The sequence below is a fragment of the Typopeltis vanoorti genome, chromosome 21, assembly GCF_054136105.1.
Source record: "Typopeltis vanoorti isolate ZY-2024b chromosome 21, IOZ_Tvanoo_1.0, whole genome shotgun sequence".
Taxonomy (NCBI): Eukaryota; Metazoa; Arthropoda; class Arachnida; order Uropygi; family Thelyphonidae; genus Typopeltis; species Typopeltis vanoorti.
The window spans coordinates 55,053,445-55,073,958 of NC_143569.1; the positions used below are offsets into that span (position 1 = coordinate 55,053,445).

At 34.6% G+C, this 20,514-nt stretch overlaps 1 protein-coding gene and 1 non-coding gene across 3 annotated transcripts in view; one reads left to right on the forward strand and one right to left on the reverse strand.

Annotated features, from left to right (window-relative positions):
- Positions 1–20,514, reverse strand: part of not (ubiquitin carboxyl-terminal hydrolase nonstop) — a 231,675-nt gene that overhangs the window by 13,778 nt on the left and 197,383 nt on the right. For both annotated transcript variants that reach the window (XM_090411716.1, XM_090411717.1), the window contains 2 exons: positions 16,004–16,173; positions 14,331–14,480 (listed from right to left, as the gene is read on the reverse strand). In XM_090411716.1, the coding sequence (XP_090267842.1) occupies positions 14,331–14,480; positions 16,004–16,173 (320 nt within the window). The remainder of the gene's footprint in view (positions 1–14,330; positions 14,481–16,003; positions 16,174–20,514) is intronic.
- Positions 3,736–3,807, forward strand: TRNAE-CUC (transfer RNA glutamic acid (anticodon CUC)). The gene has a single exon. It is a non-coding gene; the product is annotated as a tRNA-Glu (tRNA).

Genomic DNA, 20,514 nt, shown 5'->3' on the forward strand with positions numbered 1-20,514 from the left:
ACCAACAACGATATTGTGGAAATGGTGACACAGGGGGAAGGAGGAGGAGGCATCCTTAGATGACAGGAAAAATCTCATCCCACATTCAGAAGGGTTCGAGACGATTGAGGCAACGCTACAGTACATTAACGAGCAGGAGGAAGCGACACCAGCTGATATCATCTGCTTGCATAAGTGGAGGGACATTGCGTCAAGGACTTTTTCAAAAACTAAAAGTTTTGACTCTTTCATCTTAGGCCTACCTTTTCACATTTGTGTGAAAAGGTAGGCCTAGAACTCCGGCCTATCCAGCTTTTGTATTATTTGACTATCCGGCCTGCCCTTCCGCCACATTAGGCCAGATAGTCGAGAGTCTACTGTATATTACTGTGTATTCTTCTCCTCTGTCCAAGGAAGCAGTCACTTTATTGTAATAAGTAAGTAGATTACTAAAACATGACCTCCTTTTAGCAAATCTATGCTGTCCATCAAAGATAATACCATTTAATATGAGTGCAAGACTCGTATTTAAAAAAATGTCAAGACAGGTGTCAACTCCCTGGTACAAAACCCAGTCCTGAATTCTAATTTTATAAACTTCTCTAAAACTTTAACTGCCACTCCTAATATATACTAATTGGACTATAATTTGCTACTTTTGTCTACTACTGCAGTGGAATTATTTTCCCCCTCTTTCCGCTCTTTTGGGGCTTAAATTAAACAGCTTGGTAAGACATTATAGCAGTGTTCACATTAAGGTTCTGCAATATACTAAGCACTGCTATTTTTTCCATCTCTTGTCTCTCATCAGTCAGTAACACATTGACACTGCAATATCACAACCAAGACGGTATACATTTGCAAAATGATCACTTGATAATTCAACTATTTGATATGGTTCTGTTACTTCCCTACCATCAACACTTTTTAAAGTAATCCTTCCATAGTTATAACTCCTTTTACTTGCCACATAGCAAAAGAACTCCTTAGGATTTCTTTTGGACCCATCAGCTAGCTTCCTCTCATAATTAGCTTTGGCCTTCCTTACCATCCAAGTCACCCTCCCTGTAATGGTTGCTTTATTTTCCAAGGAAAAGTGCAAAATGCAAGTTACAGCTGATCGGCGTTGAGGTCCGATGACAGGTCTTAACAAGCAAAGTGTTGCCAACCACACACTTTCAAGTGATCGGGATTTTACAAGTTCAGTATGCATCGGCAGGAACGTGCATGTTATGACTTATTCACTGTATAATACTATAAATACATGAGAAATAGATTGTATCTGAATTGTATAACAAGCAGTTAGCAATTTGATGTAGTGGATAAAAATTTTAGTGCATGTTCAATTTAGTCGGTACCTTACTTACACAGATTATGCAAAGCAAATTATTGTTGCTCCAATAAAACAGCAGGTTTCACATGTGTATTTTTATACCTTTTCTTGTAAAAATAATTTGGTTTAGGTACGTGAGAAATTGCATTCTAGCAATTTCATAAATTTCACTTTTTTTTTTTTACAGATAATATCATGGCTGAACTCAAGAAGAAATGTAGACAATATAATATTGAATATTTGAAATACAGCTTTATTCAGTCACCTACAAACAAAACATTACCAATGTGCCTGATTTGCCAAAAAGCTTTTTCAAATGAATTGAATCTATGAAGCCTTCAAGACTAGAACATTTGATAAAAAAGATAAGGATTTATCATATTTTCAAGTTTGCTGATTGCTAAATCAGGAAAACTGCATAATGTTGGTGAAGAACTAATCCTACCAGCTGTTAGTGAGGTCATAAGCACTGTACTGCACAAGTCAGCCTCTGATATTATCAAGAAATTCCTTTCAACAATAATACAGAGCAACAAAGAATTGATGAAATGGCCCAGGATGTTGAAGACTCATTATGTGAGTATTTAAAAACAACCCAACTCTCTATACAACTTGATGAGTCTACTTTAACAGGAAATGAAGCCTTACTTTTAGCATATGTATGATACATAAAAGAAGAAAAAATCTGCCAAGAATTATTATTTGCTAAAAATTTGCTAACTGACGCTAAAGGAGAATCAATATTTCATGCATTGGAAGAGTTTTTTAAAGAAAAAGAAATCCCTCTGATTAATATTTTGTCAGTTGCTACTGATGGTGCTCCAGCGATGGTAGAGCGCTATTGCGATTTTATTGCATATTTCAAAGAGGCGGTGGCAAATGTATTCACTCGTCAACATTTAGTTGCCAAATACCTGAGTGATCACCTACACAGGACATTACATTATGTAATTACAGCAGTCAACACCATCAAAAGTCATTCACTGAATGATAGATTGTTTGGACAACTTTGTATCGAAAACAATGAAGAATTCAATCACTTGCTACTCTTCACAGAAGTTCATTGGCTATCAAAGGGTGCCTGTTTGAATCGATTTTAAAAATCTTTGACCAGTGCTACAGTTTTTAGAAAACAGAGATGATTCTTTAGGAGCCAACTTAATTAATTTCAGAAGTGACATTTGACCAACTTGTTTAACAAATTTAATGAAACAAATCTACAGCTCCAAGGAAATGAGCTGAATTTAATAAAAACAAAAGCTGTTATTTCTGTGTTTGTGTCAAAATTTGTCCTGTACAAACAAAACTTAGGATGAGGAGAATTTAGCCAGTTTCCAAATCTATCAACAGTGGAAAAATGTGATGAAGACATGCTCGGCTATTGTCTGCACTTGGAAGCTCTCCATTGTGATTTCAACCAACGATTTAAAGATATTCTTGAAATGAAAATACCTGATTGGGTTTTGGACCTTTTTCAAGTACAAACACAGAAGAATCTTTACAATTACAAGAAGAACTGATAGAAATAACAACAAATGAGGAATTGAAATTAAAATTCAAAAACAGGTACCAACAGTTCTGGTTGTAAAAGTAGATGCCCATACTTTATCCAGGATTGTGGGCTGTAGTAAAAAAGTTTTTAATTGCATTTCCATCATATTTAGTGGAACGTAGGTTCAGTGTGGTCACAAATCTTTTAACTAAAAAAAAGAAACCGACTGCCAATAGCTGATTGCAGTGATTTAAGAATGCTGCTGACAAATATAGAGCTAAATATCAATAAATTGGTAGCAGCACACCAGGCTTTCCTTCTCATTAGGATTGGTTATAATATTACTGGTCATTATTTACTATTTTATGTGCATTTTTTCTTTTACACATGTGCAATTTTGTGTTTGTTTTCTTAATTTTAATAGTGTTATTAAATTTTCAGCTCCAACTTGTCCTATGTTTACATGCAATTTATGAAATTTTAAATAATTTTAAAATTTCATGAATTTCAGTTCTAAGGTGCCATATTTCCAAACTTCAAAAATCTTGACTAGATGCATAATAAAAAGCAAATTTGTTTCTATCTATTTGTTTTCATATTTTCATATGATTTTCTTTTATATGTATCAGGTAGAGCTGGTCAGGTCTTAGAAAGTAGTTTCCAGGGGGTGCTGAAGAAATTTTTTTTGAAAAGGGGGTGGTAAGCCAAATAAGTTTGGGAACCATTGAGCTAGACCGATAAAAGTTCTGAAATGTCAGTCATCATTTTTCTTTCATAAAACACTCTGGACATTTCTTTTCTACTATTAGTAACATCCATTGCAATAAACAAGACATTATGGTTAGCATTAACAATAATCAGATTGACTACTAATGCTATGAAGGAAGAAAGAAGAAGAAGAAACAGGATAATAACACAGGGTAATATAGGTTCCAACATGGTCTAGTGGTTAGGATACCTGGCTCTCACCCAGGAGGCCCGGGTTCAATTCCTGGTGCCGGAAAAATGTTTTTTGCCAGCAAAGGTTGGTCGATTGGTAGAGCCTCTGCTACTAATAGCTCAGTTAAGTAAGTTTGAGCGCGGTTAGTAGTTGGATGGGAACCAATCGTTCGATGCTGTTGGCACACTCTCCCTTGATGAGTCTTTGGACTCCCTGGAGGTGTCAAATAATAATAATTAAGAAGTTCCTGAAAAACACTCATGGCCTTGCTCAAGCACTGCACAACATCAGAGTTAGATCAAGAGAACCCTGGACTATCCAAGAATAGTTAGTCTCCTTTCTCCAGTTCTAACCAACATTTACATGAAAGTATTCAAAGAAAAAACCTCGGAAGAATATCCACTGAAGCCTAAGGTATGAAAAATGTATACTGATGATAATGTTCTCTTGGGTTGAAGACAAATTTAGCAATCTCTTCTTGATTTTTGAGGTCACCTCAACAACTAGCACCCCTAACATGAGATTTACTGCTGAACTAAAGTCAAATGGATTCACTCCCTTTCTTAGTGTTCTCAGCAATGGGAGAACAAGCTTGCTGTAACATTATTGATGGTTGAGTTAACCAAAGAAATCTATTTCCTAATAAATTCATTCCAACAAAATGGTTATGACAAATGTACATCTCTAGACCCTCCTTCCAATCAGAAAAGCTCAACGAACTTCAGACGACAAGGAAAAAGGTTTTATTTCACTTTCCTACACTGACTCTATATCAGTCAACATATATCCAGAATTCTTAAGGAGTACAAAATATAAACACTACCATTTTTTATTAAAATAGAACCCCTACTTTGATCATTTAAACCTAAACACAGTTATACCTATGGTATAACTGCAAGACCCCATGCTATGAACAAAGAAAAACCTATTTGAGCAAAGCATCAAAGAACATGCCAATGACACAGAATAACAGAATTGTGGAATACTGATTATGAAGACAGATTGAGAATTTGTAGACTGCAGACATAGCAAACAGGAGAAAGATGGGATGTATGATTGAGACTTACAAACTTCTGAAAGGGTAATACAGGATTTCAATTGATGAAATTTTTCAATTTAAGGAGTGTGGGGGGGGGGGGGGGTAGATGAGAGGGCATCCTTGGAAGCTGAGAATGAAGGCCACTAAGAAGGGGGTGAGGGCTAGATTTTTCTCTGAGAGGGTGGTGTGTGATTGGAAATGATTGCCATTAGATGTTGTGAGTGCAAGCAGTGTGAATGAATTCAAGAATAAGTATGATAGCTGGTGTGTGTAGTAGGCAGCCTCCCTCGATGAGTCTCTCACTCCCTGTTGTTATTATTATTAATAATAAAGAAACCAGAGTCTTTGGAATGCATCTGAAATCTTACACTGGTGCTTATGACAAGACTCTGGGAGTCTCTTGAGATTATGCTAGATTAGTGTAAACTTGAAAAGGAATCCTAGTATTTATCTATCTGAATAAGGAAGCATGCAACCATATACAATAATCATATGCCCACAACTACTTTTAATAACTATAATCCTACATAATACCATATTTGTTGACACCATGTTATTCTTTTTGCTATTTGTAAGTCTGTCTTTTTTATATATTTTTATATTGCTTACAACAAGTAAAGATGTCTCTTGCAATAAGGACAAAACAAGTTAGATTAATATTTTATATTAAAAAACACTATAATATATTTAAATATAAAGAGCTAATAAGCTTCATTTCGGCAATGAAAACATTACTTAAAATAAGGGGATATTAAATCCCACATAGTTTTAAAACCGAATGAGAAACTCAAAGATTGGAATCAGAGAGTTTCTTGCCAAATATAGTAAACTATAAAGTATCGGCGACACTAGCGTTAGCAAATGCAAGTGATCCTAGTACATAGTACAATACTGGGCAGTTCGTTGCAAAGGTGGAGAAGTTCAGATCGCTATTCTTAGGTATTTTCCATAATGTAAAAACACATTTCCTAGGAAATGTATGCTGTTATTACATTATGGAGGGAGGTCACTACCCAGACCGGTTTCAGCCTTTTCACTGATGAAGCCTCAATAAAGGCTGAAACCGGTCTGGGTAGTGACTCCCTCCACAATGTAATAACAGCATACATTTCCTAGGAAATGTGTTTTTACATTATGGAAAATACCTAAGAATAGCGATCTGAACTTCTCCACCTTTGCAACGAGCTGCCCAGTATTGTACTACATACTAGGATCACTTGCATTTGCTAACGCTAGTGTCGCCGATACTTTATAGTTTACTATATTCGGCAAGAAACTCTCTGATTCCAATCTTTGAGTTTCTCATTTGGTTTTAAAACTATGTGGGATTTAATATCCCCTTATTTTAAGTAATGTTTTCATTGCCGAAATGAAGCTTATTAGCTCTTTATATTTAAGTAACTTAATGGTTGCACCTGTTTGGATAACTCATTCGCAGAGTATATAAGTTCTTTTCGCTATACACTTTGGTATTATTAGGTCTAGCTACTCACTGATGAAGCCTCGATAAAGGCTGAAACCAGTCTGGGTAGTGACCTCCCTCCATAATGTAATAACAGCATACATTTCCTAGGAAATGTGTTTTTACATTATGGAAAATACCTAAGAATAGCGATCTGAACTTCTCCACCTTTGCAACAAGCTACCCAGTATTGTACTACGTACTAGGATCACTTGCATTTGCTAACGCTAGTGTCGCCGATACTTTATAGTTTACTATATTCAGCAAGAAACTCTCTGATTCCAATCTTTGAGTTTCTTATTCGGTTTTAAAACTATGTGGGATTTAATATCCCCTTATTTTAAGTAACTATAATATATATTATATAAACACACATACACACATATATACAAAATGGTTTGACAAAAAAATGGAAACACTTGTTATGAATACATATTTCTCTATAATATATATAGTATTGGACCACATTTTGCCTTCAATATAGCCTGAATTCTTCTTGAAATGGACTCAAATAAGTTCTGAATAGTTTCTGATAGAATTTTGTACCATTCTTCTTGAAGAATATCTTCAAGTTGTTTTAAAGTCATTGAAGGTGAGAATCTGTTTCTTATTCTAGTCTCCAAAACTGACCAGAATGGTTCAATAAAATTTAAATCTGGTGATTGTGCTGGCCCAGGAAGATACTGAAGTTCACCTTCATGCTCTTCAAACCATGAAGAGCATGAAGGTGATAGCCATTGAATACCGCATTGTTCTTTGGAAATAACATTTGGATCATGGGATGCACTTGATTACTCAAAATATCCAAATAATCACTTGCATTACTTCTGCTAAGAAGTGTAATAATTGGACCAACAGAATACCAAGATATTGCTGCTCAGCCTCAATCACAGAACTGCTCCCGTGCTTTACTGTTGGGAACCAAACATTCCAGATTGTAGGCTTCCTTGGGTGTTCTCCAAATGTAAACTTGTCCTGATGTAGGAAACAGCATGAAGACCAACTCATCTGACAATATCACATGTTTCTAACTTTCTAATGTCCAGGTTTGATGGTTGTGACACCATCATTTATGCATCCGAGCATTCTTTTCAGCAATCAGAGATTTAGCAATTGCAGCTCATGTGAGACAGTTTTTGTGGAATCAGGTTCTGCAAGATGAATGTTCAGTTCTGCTGTACACTGAGAAGCTTTCTAAAGAGTTTTGCAACTCTATAAAATTTTTCTAATAAAAAATGGATTAATCTTTTTCTAATGGAGTCTATATCTGGAAGAATATGTATGACCTGATCTGTCCAATTCACAAAATCTAATGCAATCTTGGTGCTCTTCTAAGCATATCATCGCAAACCTACCCATAATATTAAAGACTAAGGACAAAAACCGGATAATGTAATGGAAGCTTTTTTTTTTACAATCACATGTATATATGTATTTATATGCCAGCAAACAAACCAAGAAGATTTTTATTAATCACTAACCAACACATTAATATTTTTTTTCTCTAAACTCTGAATAGTCTTGTCTCCCAGTAATTTTGATTCCATATAATGAATATCTTCAGAGTCAGCACAGAAAAAGACTTATTATAATTATGAGAATCATCACATTCTGAATTTGGCTAATTCTCTTTTGATGATCTTTTATCTTTTCCAGTAGAATTTATTAAGTAGTATATTTCATATTTAGAGCTATACTTTTTCCTTCCAATTTAAGTGTATATACTTCTAGCTCTCTCTCTGTCTCTCTCAAATAGAAGTATTATTATTACTAAACTAACAAAGAACATGTTCTAGTAGTGCAAGATAATAAGCAATACTGCAGGAAGTATAACCTTTTACTACAAGATAATTCTACTTATCTTGCACCTTCAGAAACCCTATACAATCCCAAATTAAATAAACTACTAGATGAAATTCAAGTCTGGGACGAAGAAACAACAAAAAAAATCTATGCCCATTATGCTAGAGCTTCTAGACTGTATAGTATTTCCAAACTGCACAATTATAATTTTCCTGCACAAAAATTCTCCTTACATGAACAATCCTGGAGTTTTTAAAAACCATAGGTCTGATATTGTTTTACTGTCCAAAGATTTAATCAGTTTATATATGGTTTCACTTTTTAATTCCACTAACAGAAACATCAGAAAGATTTTCCTCCCAATATTGTGAAATTATCTGATTTTGATATTAATGTGAAACCAGATAATTTGCATATCGTTTTCATATTAGGAAAAAACTTGAAACAAACTGAAGGAAGGGGAATGTACTCTCCAATCTCTCCCACCCTTGCTAAGTATTGCTTGGAGCATTTTGGGTGGCACATCTTGAACACATTCACTTTCCCTATCATTGTTATATGGATGACATTATTGCAAAAATTTGCTTATCCCAAGGCAACCAGACTAACTCAGACACTATCAAAAAATCTTGGTTTGCTGTGAACATGCATTATCTTTAGGATGAGACTATTTTATATATAAAGTATTTTCTCTCTAATGGTTATAACTAACATGTATTACAGATAGGTAATATGTGTTTCCTCATTTCTGAAATGTTATTCTGTTCTATTTTTAATCTTACAACTGCATTGAAAATGCAGTTGTAAGATTAAAATTAAGATTGAAAATTAAAATTAAGATTGAAACATGACCAAAGATTCCGGTTTCAGTTATAAAATTCCCTTAAGTCCCCCCCCCCACACACTTTTTTAAAAATTGTTATTGTAATAATTACAAGCATTTGAATCCAAATGCTTATGAAAAATAAACCAAACTAAATGAACTGAGAAAAAGACCAATCAAATAGTGAGAAATGAACTAAATTATAAAGAACTAATATTATTAGACAAAACTCAATAAAAAGAGGTCAAAATGGTATGGTCATGTAAACAGAATGAATCAACAGAGATTACCTTATATCACCCTACACCACCAAACGGACAAGGGCAGAGCAAGAATAAACTGGATCACTAATATCAAAAAAGCTGCTAAGATCAACAGCCTCCAAGATCTTTCAAGAAAGACTTTATTAAGAGAAGAATGGAGAAGATGGACTCATGAAGTAGTCAACCCGTCTTGACAGAAAATAATTAATTAATAATAACTTTAACAAACACCTCCCAAACTTGGAAAGCCAAATTCACAGATGAACATCTGTGGGCTGTTCCTCTATAAATTTGGCTTTCCAAATTTGAGAGGTGACTCTGTTGAAGTTATTATTTTGTTCCATTGACCGTGAACTCAATAGCCATTTAAACTCAGTTTTCTGCTTACAACATAATTTATATCATGTAGCTGTCTGTTATACTTTTGACATTTTATAAATTTGACATCTTATATTTATATATAATCTACTCTATACTATAAAATGATAAGCTGAAATTGGAAACGGATGTGACGTCGGCTTGAAACGGATGTAAGCTGTAATGTTTTTATGTAATGTTTTTGTCAAGTTATTTGAAACGTTTTGAAACTCAGGGGCTACCCTGAGTGTCAAGTCTTCAAAATTCGAGTCATCAGAATTCAAGGAGAACCGGCCTACCAGTCCGGAACACAGGGGGTTGGGTGCCATAGGCGTCAGGGGACGGAGCCCCTAGTTGTATATATAAAATTACTGAAAGAACAGAAGAATTTTCAATTTATAAGTTATTCAAATTCTTATGTCTGTGATCAAAAATCCAGGAGTATGCACAGCATATTCTGTTATAGTAGGAGGCAATTTGTATAGGTTATCCATGCTGGAATTGGACAATAACAATAATGCCAAGGTGGAAATTTTGTTTTTAGGTAACATTATTGTGATACTGTGTCACGAGTCTCACCCACATGAGACAGATAGATAGATAGTGGCCTTGGTAAGGGATTGGATAATACAACTGCCATTCGTACATAAGTGTTTTGTATTTTGCCTTTTCAATGTCAGATTTTTTTTTTTTTCCCCTACTGTGAACTTTCTTCTTTGTGAACTAAGAATGAAGCTGGAGTTTATTGCTTTTGCACTGTTGAAAGATCAAGACTTAGATAATGTGTGTAGATTTTGAATAGAAAAGAGAGACGAAGGCTTTCATTTTAACAAGTATAATTTCAACAACTTGGTCAGAGTGAGTTATATTAGAAGAATGTAAATTGTAAAAGAGAATCTGAATAGTAAAAGAAAGGTAGAATACAAATCATCCCACTTGGCATCATTATAGTCCAAAGAACATAAAACTGAGATTAGGTAAGGGGACATTCTGTCTCATGTGCTCTTTCTTTAATGCACACAGATCAAGTCATACGGTAAGAACGTGACTGAGCCATCAATCAGTTGCGGCCCTGATGAAGGTCAGTCAATACATACCAAGAGACATTCTGTTTAAAACTTCCTTTATATTTTAGTTTAAAAATTAATTATAGACTAGCCCTGCATTTATCTGAAGCTATATTTTCCAAAGTGTGGTATGTGTACCCCCCCCTTGGGGTACACATACCACACTTTGGAAAATACAGCTCTAGAAGAAACAATTTATCAAGTTGTGGTCTGAGTTATCTAGAATAAAATCATCACATTAAAAAGAGAACTTGTTGAAAATGAATGCTAGATGATTAGTGAGGATTATCTATCCAGCGGTTAAATGAATGAGCCCCCCCCCAAAAAAAAAGGATGTCTATAAGTGTAGTAACAAAAACCACTACCATTTATAAAGTTATCGATCCATCTAATTCTCATTCCTTAGATGAGTTCAGTTCTCTGGTTAGAGATTTTAGACAATTAAAGTTATCAAACAGTTAAATCCCACTCCTCTCCCACCTCTCATAAACATCTCTTCCTTTATAAAAAGCTATTTATTTCAAAAGTTTAGGAGATCTTACCCTCAAAAATTCAGTCACTATTAGCTTTGACATTATTTCCCTTTTAAAAGCATAGCACTAATAGACTTGATTTAATTAAGCTTTCCCAACAGCATGTTTGAATAAATTCACTCTCCATGTTGGTTATTTTGCATCATCATCATCATCAAATTCCTGCCATGTACCCACAAGGGGGTGTACAGGATATGATAGTACTACATGAAAAAATGAAAAAATTGGTTATTTTGCATGGGAGAAAATGCAAAAAAATTAAATGATACTATCACTTTTGCCCTTTCCAACCTATTTTATAGACTGAACACTTAGAAAACAGATCCCTCAAAATAGTCACACTTAAATTCACAGTTTAGCTACACTGTGTTGATGACGCTTCCTATTTGGTTTCATCACCCAGACATACACTGGATACATTTATAGTCACGTTAGTTATACAGCCAGCCCTCGGTTTACGATGGTCCAATTTACGCAGATTCACAATAACGCCGGATGCCTGCGCATGCTTTCTTACTGTAGTGTGGTCTGACTGAGAAACGACGCTAGCAGGCACTCCAGTGTTCGAGTGTTTACCGAGCTACTATGATGTATATGTATCAAACCTAGTTTTACTGTTGAATCTACTTAATTGTTCTATTTAATTCTTTTTACATACATACGTATTTAAATTGATAAAGTACATAATTACATACCATGTCTGATAAAAGAAGTGCAGAAAAGTTAGCAGAGCTTGGTGTTAAGAAGGTGCAGAAATCAATCACACTTGAAAAGAAGATGTAGACTTATTACAGACACGTGCTAATGTCTGTAGAAGTATGAACTTACCTCCATCGACTGTTACTACAATTATGAAAAATGCAGATAGAATAAAACAGTCTGCGCAACAATCCATGGCATTACTAAATGCAAAACATGTAAGTTATAGCAGGGGTAAACTTCATGAAAAAAATTATTATCATTATGGGTGAATGACGTGAATTAGAAAAATATTCCTCTGATGCAGGCTGTTATAACTGAGAAAGCAAAAACAATTTTTGAGGATCTTAAAAAGATAGAGGTGAAGAAACATTTTTAGGAAGCAAAGGTTGGTTCATGAGATATAAGTCTCAAAGTAAGTGCCATAGTGTCAAATTATGTGGTGAGGCGGCAAGTGAAGACGTTGCAGCAGCAGCTGCTTTTCCTAAAGAATTTCAAGACTGTGTAGAACAAGGAAGTTATCCTCCTGATCTCGTTTTTAATGTTGATGAGACTGGGCTCTACTGGAAAAAATTGCCATCATGCACCTTCACTTCCTGTGAAGAACGTTCCGCTTCAAGTTTTAAAGCTGCAAAAGATAGACTTACGCTTTTGTTGGGTGCAAATGTCTCCAGAACTTTGAAGCTTAAACCAATGTTGGTATACCATTCACAGACACCACACACCATCAAGGGTCTAAAAGCCATGCTGCCAGTCTATTGGAAATGGAAGAAGAAAGCTTGGGTTACACAAGACATTTTTATAGATTGGTACACAAATTATTTTTGTCCTACCATGCTTCGTTCTGTAAAGAAAATGATTTGCCAGCCAAGGCATTGCTTCTCTTGGATAATGTCCCTGGACATCCTCAAAACCTTACTGAAGTAAGAACACCATTGGATGTCAAGGTTGTTTACATGCCCCCAAACACAACATCGCTTTTGCAACCGATGGATAAGGCGATTATATAAATCTTCAAAGCCTCTTACCTCTGTATAACATTTATGGAAATGGTAAGAGTCTTGGACACTTCAGGAAAAACTATTAAAGACTACTGGCAGTCATTCGATATTTTGAAGGGTATTAACAACATCAAAGCAGCTTGGAACGAAGTGTCAGTAAAGTGTTTAAAAGGAGAATGGCAAAAACTTTTTCCAGCATTTATGCACAACTTCAAAAAATTAGAGCAAGAGGAGAATGTTACTGAAGATGTTACTAAGCTTGCGCGAGAGGTGGGATTGAATGATATTACAGCTGAAGATGTGACAGAAGTCTTAGAGAGCCATGATAAACCGCTTTCCAATGAAGACTTAAAAGAATTAGCCAAACAATTAAGTCAACATCCAAAGGAGGAGAAAGAAAATGAAGAAGGTCCTCAGAGAGATATAAAAATGGCTGATTTACAGCGTATCTTTGCAAGCATAGAGACACTGACTGATGAACTCTTCGAAATGGACCACGATTGGGAACAGAGTGTGAACGTAAAAAGGAGTGTAATCGCATCTATTCGACCTTACACTGAACTCCTTAAAGAAAGAAAAAGAAAATCTAGGCAGTTAAAACTGGATACTTTTTTTTCAAAAAAAAAAAAAAAAATGCAGGTGATCCGAAACCAGGGACTGCAACGTAGAAATATGTAATATCTTTTCGAAGTTTCATATTTTTTGTATATAATTTTGTTTTGTTTCATTATTAATAATTTTATTTTAACAAATATATATATGTATGTATTTTTTGATTGTGCAGAACATAACTTTGTACCTCCCATTAAAATTGGATTCGTTTTACGCCGATTCGGTTTACGTCCATTTTTTTCAGGAATGGAAGTGAAGCGTAAACACCGAGGGCTGCCTGTATTTCTTTCAAATGACTGTCTTTTTAGCTGATCACTGAAAATCTCATCCACACAGTAGACAAACAATCACATCCACAATTACCCAGCCCAACAATATCTTGAAACATTAGCACATAGGGCCAAGGTTATTATATAAAAGTTGTGCTGTAATATGAAATATTACACCACAACTCCTTCCCCAACACACAAAATCATAGCAACTCATTAATTAAATGGTTACTTTTAAATGAGAGAGATACATTAAGGGAAAAATATTGTGGAGGAAGGGTTTTTTTGAGGATTTTGACTGTGCAGGAAACCCAGTGAAAGTAGAATGTGCTTCCCCCCTCCCCTCCAGACCAAAGAAATGAAGAGGTTGTAGAAGAGTTGTGTGCTTATTAATATTAGTAGTCTTCCACCAAAAGACTTAAGCCCATCTAGCATGTCATGTTTTGCTATCTAACTAACCGATTTGTAAACAAAGTATTATAAAATACTACCAAATGTATTCAACGAGTTTTATGTTCTTTTAGAACTGAGTCAAGCATATAAAAACGTGGCAGCTGGAAGAAAGTGGTGTACATTTATATATATATATATAAACAAATAGATGAAACAATATAATTTTTATATTTTCAAATTTCATTCTAAAAGCATGTAACCATACCCTTCACTATCCAGGACATCCTGAACACTTGCTCGGGTAATAAGGTGATCATCACATTTGAACCACTGATCACGATGCTGCCTAATATATGCTGTGTAGTGGCCTGTTTCTATTGTGCCACTGTGATTGACCACAGCAAATAAACAGTACCTGTAATCAAAGATGTAAATATTAGTAATATTTATTGAGTTTTCCAAGGGATGTGAAAGAGAGAGAAAGAAAGAGATGATAAAAGGTCTTTCAATTCTAATGAATAACAGCTTAATGAGTTGTTCACAGTTAATTTACACATATATACACTACTGCTTGATTGTGTTTATTATAGTCTTTTTAAAGCAGTACATGTAAAGTGGCACTGGATAAGAAATTATCTGCACTTTAAATTGATTTTATTAATAAATTAGTATGATTCAAAAGCTATTAGTATGATAGAAAATACAAAAGCACAATAATGGGGGTAACATGAGAAAGAAGAGTTTGAATTTGTAAAAATGAAAATCCAAAATTAACATTTCAATTTTGATATGATTTAGAATTTTTCACATTATCAATAATCTTCAGACACAGAATTAGACTGTTAACCAAATGCATTTCATAACTATTACTTAAACTCTGAATTAGAGAAATACTGTACATCTGCAATTCTTGTTAGAGGCTTAATAGAGCAAAAACAGCACTGGAAAAATATTAAAACTAATGTTTAATGCTACTGATATTTTGACTGAGTCAGAGACATCTTTGGGGAGTACAATATAAAATTGTAACTTAACACACAAAGACACAAAAAACAAAGTTAAATTCAGCAAACCTACTTGTAAAAGTAACCTACTTGAATTCAGTCTCCTCAACAATCATTCCTACTTGATTTTCATTAAAAAAAAAATAGTCCATTTTGCCTATTCTTACTTTTAATATCATCAAGGTTTCCAGTCAAGAAGAGATTTTGCTTCTTGGTTAACAATGACATGAAGCATCTTCTGGAATAAACGTCATATCTCTAGCAGACTTCAGTACCAAAAAATTGCTACACTCCCCAATGTATATTAGATGCTACTTTGCATCTAAACTGCTCTTTCCTCTATAAATCTTAAATCTTAGTTTGAAATGCTTCATCCATATCCTTAAGTAGAGATGTGCTCCCCATAAAACCTTGTTAATATTGTTAATAATTAAGTGTGGAAGACTTAATACAACAGACAAATTAATGACTCTTCTCTTACCAATTCCCTTCACTTAATCTCATAAATCCTCAGTTACCTTCTTAGTGCCCTATCTTCTATAAACTGTGTTCACCTAAACTTGCAATTCTCTCTTCTTCAGAGTGAACATACTAACAATTAACCCTCTTCATTCTTACCTACTGTCCTGTAAAATAGGTTTCTTTTTTTCTCTTTGAAGAGTTATTGACATCTCAAAAGATGTCACTAACCTTCTTTCTACTTTATCCTTATCCCATCCATTGTGCTGTTATACTATAGATTGTGAACCTTTTGCGAGGAAGATTGCTATAAAAAAAAAAAAATTGAAGTTTTCGAGATTCTGCTGTTTAAAAATTCTCTTAACAATGAACAACTGTGAAAATCTCTAAAAATCAATTTTTTTTCTATCTTAAAATTGTGTGAAATGACCACTTATGGCTGATAATTGTTATTATTATAAAATATCAAACTTACTTATTATCATTACTGTTGGCACCATTATTAAAATTTTTATCTCCACCACCATTACCACCACTGGAAGTTTTGCTGCGACATGATGACATAAATGGCATCATGTCCAGGCACTGGGGAAAGGAAATAAATGTTGAGATCTTCTTATGGAAGCGGCTGGAATGTTCGAAACGCTAAATATGTAGCATAAACAAATTGGAAATTAGATATTAATTGAAAATTTTATAGTACACTAGATATTGAAAATACATCATTTTGTATTAAAATAGATTGGTTACAGATAGCTGCTGAGTTACAGAGATGTATTATATTATATGAGAGAAATAAGAGTAACTCATGGGCCCAAATTCATTGGATATCTCTGAAGATAATTTTAGGTGAATCCTATGATTTAAGCCCAAAAGAACTAAATATAAGAAAAATGAGTTTAGAAAAGAAATATCGATGATATAAAGTAAGCTACCTGCACAAGAATACTCAAAAATAATCTATGTGTTTATGGTACACAGTTTTCAGGCAGACCATATTGTTAAAAATAATAATATGAAATATTTCTTACCAAACATGCTGAAATTATTACTACTAGTAAGAAAATTTGAATTTGTTTGGTTTATTAGTCTATTGTTATGTAAAAGTAGACACTGAACTGTTTCATGCATTAAGAATCAGCAGCACCTTCATGCTGGTAGATTAAAAAAGGAATAAAAAAATTGAAACAAAATTTAGAGCAGAAAAAATCAAAACCAAAAGGCACGTCTTTTTTGATAGCAGGGAAGTGATTGTTGAAGATAAATTCTAGTATGCTGAGAGACTTCCTAAATGATTTCTAGATGTCACTGGTGAGACCTTGGTTTAGTTGAGAGAGCCATATGAATGAATGGCTATAGATGATTCCTTGATACAACATGAAATTAAGTTGTCCTCCAGATATGGTATGATGGCTGCATTATCCCAATCAAAAGTGTGATTAGTGGTAGATGAATGATGTGAAAACTCAGATTTTTCTTATTTTCTATATTCAACATTGATAAGATGTTTCTCTTTCTCTCATGTCAAAACTTTTGTTTTGTTTGTCTGACCTATGTAAGCTAGACCAAAAGAACATGGAATTTTAAAAACACCTGTTTGTAAATGAGATTGCTGTCTGTTGGAGATCTAAGGAAGCTATGGACAGTTTGGATAGGTTTGTAAGTTGTCTGATATTAAAAAATGGAAAGATTTCTGATGTATGGGTTGAAAACAGAATCTTTGTTCTGAATGTGAAGATTTTGGTGGGAAGGAGTATCGGAAAATAGTATCCTCTGGATAATGTTCTTGGAATATCTTTCTGTTGAGGACAAAGTGGTCAAGAAGAGACTGCAGATCTTCTTTTAGCATCTTTTAAAACAGACTAATTTTTTGGGAATGAATTATGCATAATTTTCAGGATGGTGAAAACACAAATCATAAAGATAGAATTCAGTATGGATAGGTTGAAAGAAAATATAAATTTCATTGGACATTTTCTGTAAACTCACCTCCTACTGAAAAAGGCTCTTCCAATGAAATGCCAATCTTCTGTGTTTGCGATTAGTGAATCAAATTTTTGGATGGAATGAGTTGAGAGAATGAATAATAAAATTGTTGCAACTGGATACATCGTACTTGAGTTGCGATGACAGAGTTGTCATGGACATTACTGATTATGTTTCAAAAATATACTCACACTTGAAGACTCTTTCACCTACTCTACACTAGGTTATCATCCTGCCTAGACCACTTGTGAAGAAATAGTGTAGTTTTGTAACTGCCTTGAATTGATTGATTTATGGTTTAGTGGCACAAGGACAGCAAAAGTCATACTGCACCACACCAAAGGTAACAGCAGTACATAAGGTATTAAACAATCAATCAATAAAGAGATAAACGAGTAAGTAATACATATGTACAAAAAATATGTTAAGCAATGCCGTATCTACATATAAATAGAATTTATAATCAGATGTGTTTATATAGACAGACTCGATAGGAAAACTCAAATCTTTTCACACTAACTCCAGGATTATACGATTTATCCAAGATTCAGAAGACTGATATTCTTTTGAGATATTGTTGATGGAATAAGCTCACCAAATTATCGAAATATTTTTCTGGATTATTAAAAAACGTTGGGCACTCTGACTCTTATATAAGAATTCAGTCCATTTTGTGCAGAAACTGTCACATATTTCCATCTAGGCTGGTATCCTTGCATGTCTAGATACAGTTTCTTTTTACATCAATGCATCCTTTGTTGAAGTCGAGCCTTATTAAAAATCTCTTCTCACCAGATGTCATAAGACTGTTCAAGCAATGCCTTCAAGTCCAACTTCTTTAAATAGAAAATTGTTTTTACAAGGAACTTTTCTTTGGAGATTGGCAAGGCCATGGGAAGCCCCTATTCCCCTTCTGCTGATATTTTCATAGACAACACTGATAAAAAGGTCCTAGTTCAGAGTGAACCATCTGGAGGAGATATGTTGACATCTCTATAGTTTGGACACATGGTATATTCATTTTAAGCAATTTTAATTATTCTCTCAATTCATTCTAATATGAATCAAAATCCAAAATTTTGATTCATATTAGAATTAAAGTGCAAGTAAACTATTTTTTCCTGATATTCTAATGTCGGGGAAAAAAAAAAAAAAAAAAAAGGTAGCATTTTCTGTAAGCTTGCTCATACTCAATGCTAAGACTCTGCATAAGTCCAGTTTTGATGGTACTGACACCAGGCAAGGTGCAATGCCTGATGACGAGATGTCAACAGTGGTAAACAATTAGGGCGTTGGCTCCCATAGCCCATGGTATGCAGGAAACGTCATACCATTCACTCATTGACACTGCTTGGACCTCCAACATTGAAACTGAATGTGATTTGTGTTGCCATTGTCCTGCAGTTGGTCTGTATGAGTTTGGACAGTCTACATTGACCCTGGTCATCAATGGCGTATGGTTGGCTACCACTTACTCGGTGGACACTGGTATACTTGTGGTAGATCCTTGATACGGTTGATAAGGTAATTGTGGTAGACCCTTGATACAGTTGAAAATGTTACCTTGTTAAGGTAACATTTTCTGTATGCTTGCTCATACTCAATGCTGAGACTCTGCATAGGTCCAGTTTTGATGGTACTGACACCATGCAAGCTGCAATGCCTGATGATGAGCTGTCTACAGTGGTAAACGATTAGGGCATTGGCTCTCGTAGCCCATGGTATTCAGGGTACGTCATACCATTCACTCACTGCTTGACAATGAATGTGATTTCTGTTGCCATTGTTCTGCAGTTGGTCTGTATGAGTTTGGACAGTCTATATTGACCTCGGTAATCAATGGCATATGGATGGCTACCACTTACTCGGCAGATGCTGGTACATTGTTGGTGTACTTGTAGACCCTTGATACGGTTGCACTCAAAATTCCTAGGGGTCTTACCACTTGGGCAATAGAATGACCTATCTGTCTTGCACTGATAATACATCCATGATCAAAATCACTAAGATTGCCACATTTATCTATGTTCGTTGATTGTGATACACTGTTGGGAAGCCACGATGTTTGCCTATTTACTGTCTGTGGTCGGTTTGGGTACATTTCATTCTGCGCAGGGGATGCCAGATCAACTTCCCATCGCCTCTAATGTTTTGTCCACTGAGTGTATATTAAATACATTAAAATGGAGAATATTATGGATCCAACCATATTTTATAACCAAATATATATAAAAAGAAACTTAACATTTTAAAAATTTACCAGAGAGCTTACTAGAATATAACCTTTGGTATTGGAGTTGCCTTAGTATGTGCTATTTAAAAGTCACAAGCTCTTCAAAGGAGTCCATACATTCGTCTTTTATTAGTACTTATTAGGTTTCACTGGTTAAATTTCAGAGACAAGGCAGAAACCCAGACAGCAAAATTTCACTGGTTTTTGTCCTATGTCAGAAAGCTAAATTCAATTGGCTGATGAAAATCAAATTATACGAAAAAGATATCAGGCCAATGAAACCTAATTTAAGCACTAATAATAGATGAACATACAGGCTCCTGGGCTGAACGTGTCTTTTAAGTAGCACATACCATGGCAGCTCTCTGCCGAAGGAACTACCTGTATACATGTGTGTGTGTGTGCGCGCACGTGTGTATTATATATATACACACTTTTTGCAGCTAGAATCCAAAACATCAATAATAATATAAACTGATTAGGAAATTTGATTCCCTCAAACGTACACAAGACCGTTTATCCTCTAATGCTTAACAATGTTGTCATTAATAAATCTTCACATATTCTTATAATGGCAGAAATCAACGTACTCTCCAAAGGGCTTAATTTTGTTCCTTCACCTAGATCTATTCCTAAAGAACTTTTTCTTACAAAAATAGAAAAAGCTGCCTCTAATCTACCAACACAGGATGCAAACCTACTTAGGATAGAAGCTATATTTGCTATTAACAACAGTAGACCTCCCATTGACAACGTCTCCTGTTCGG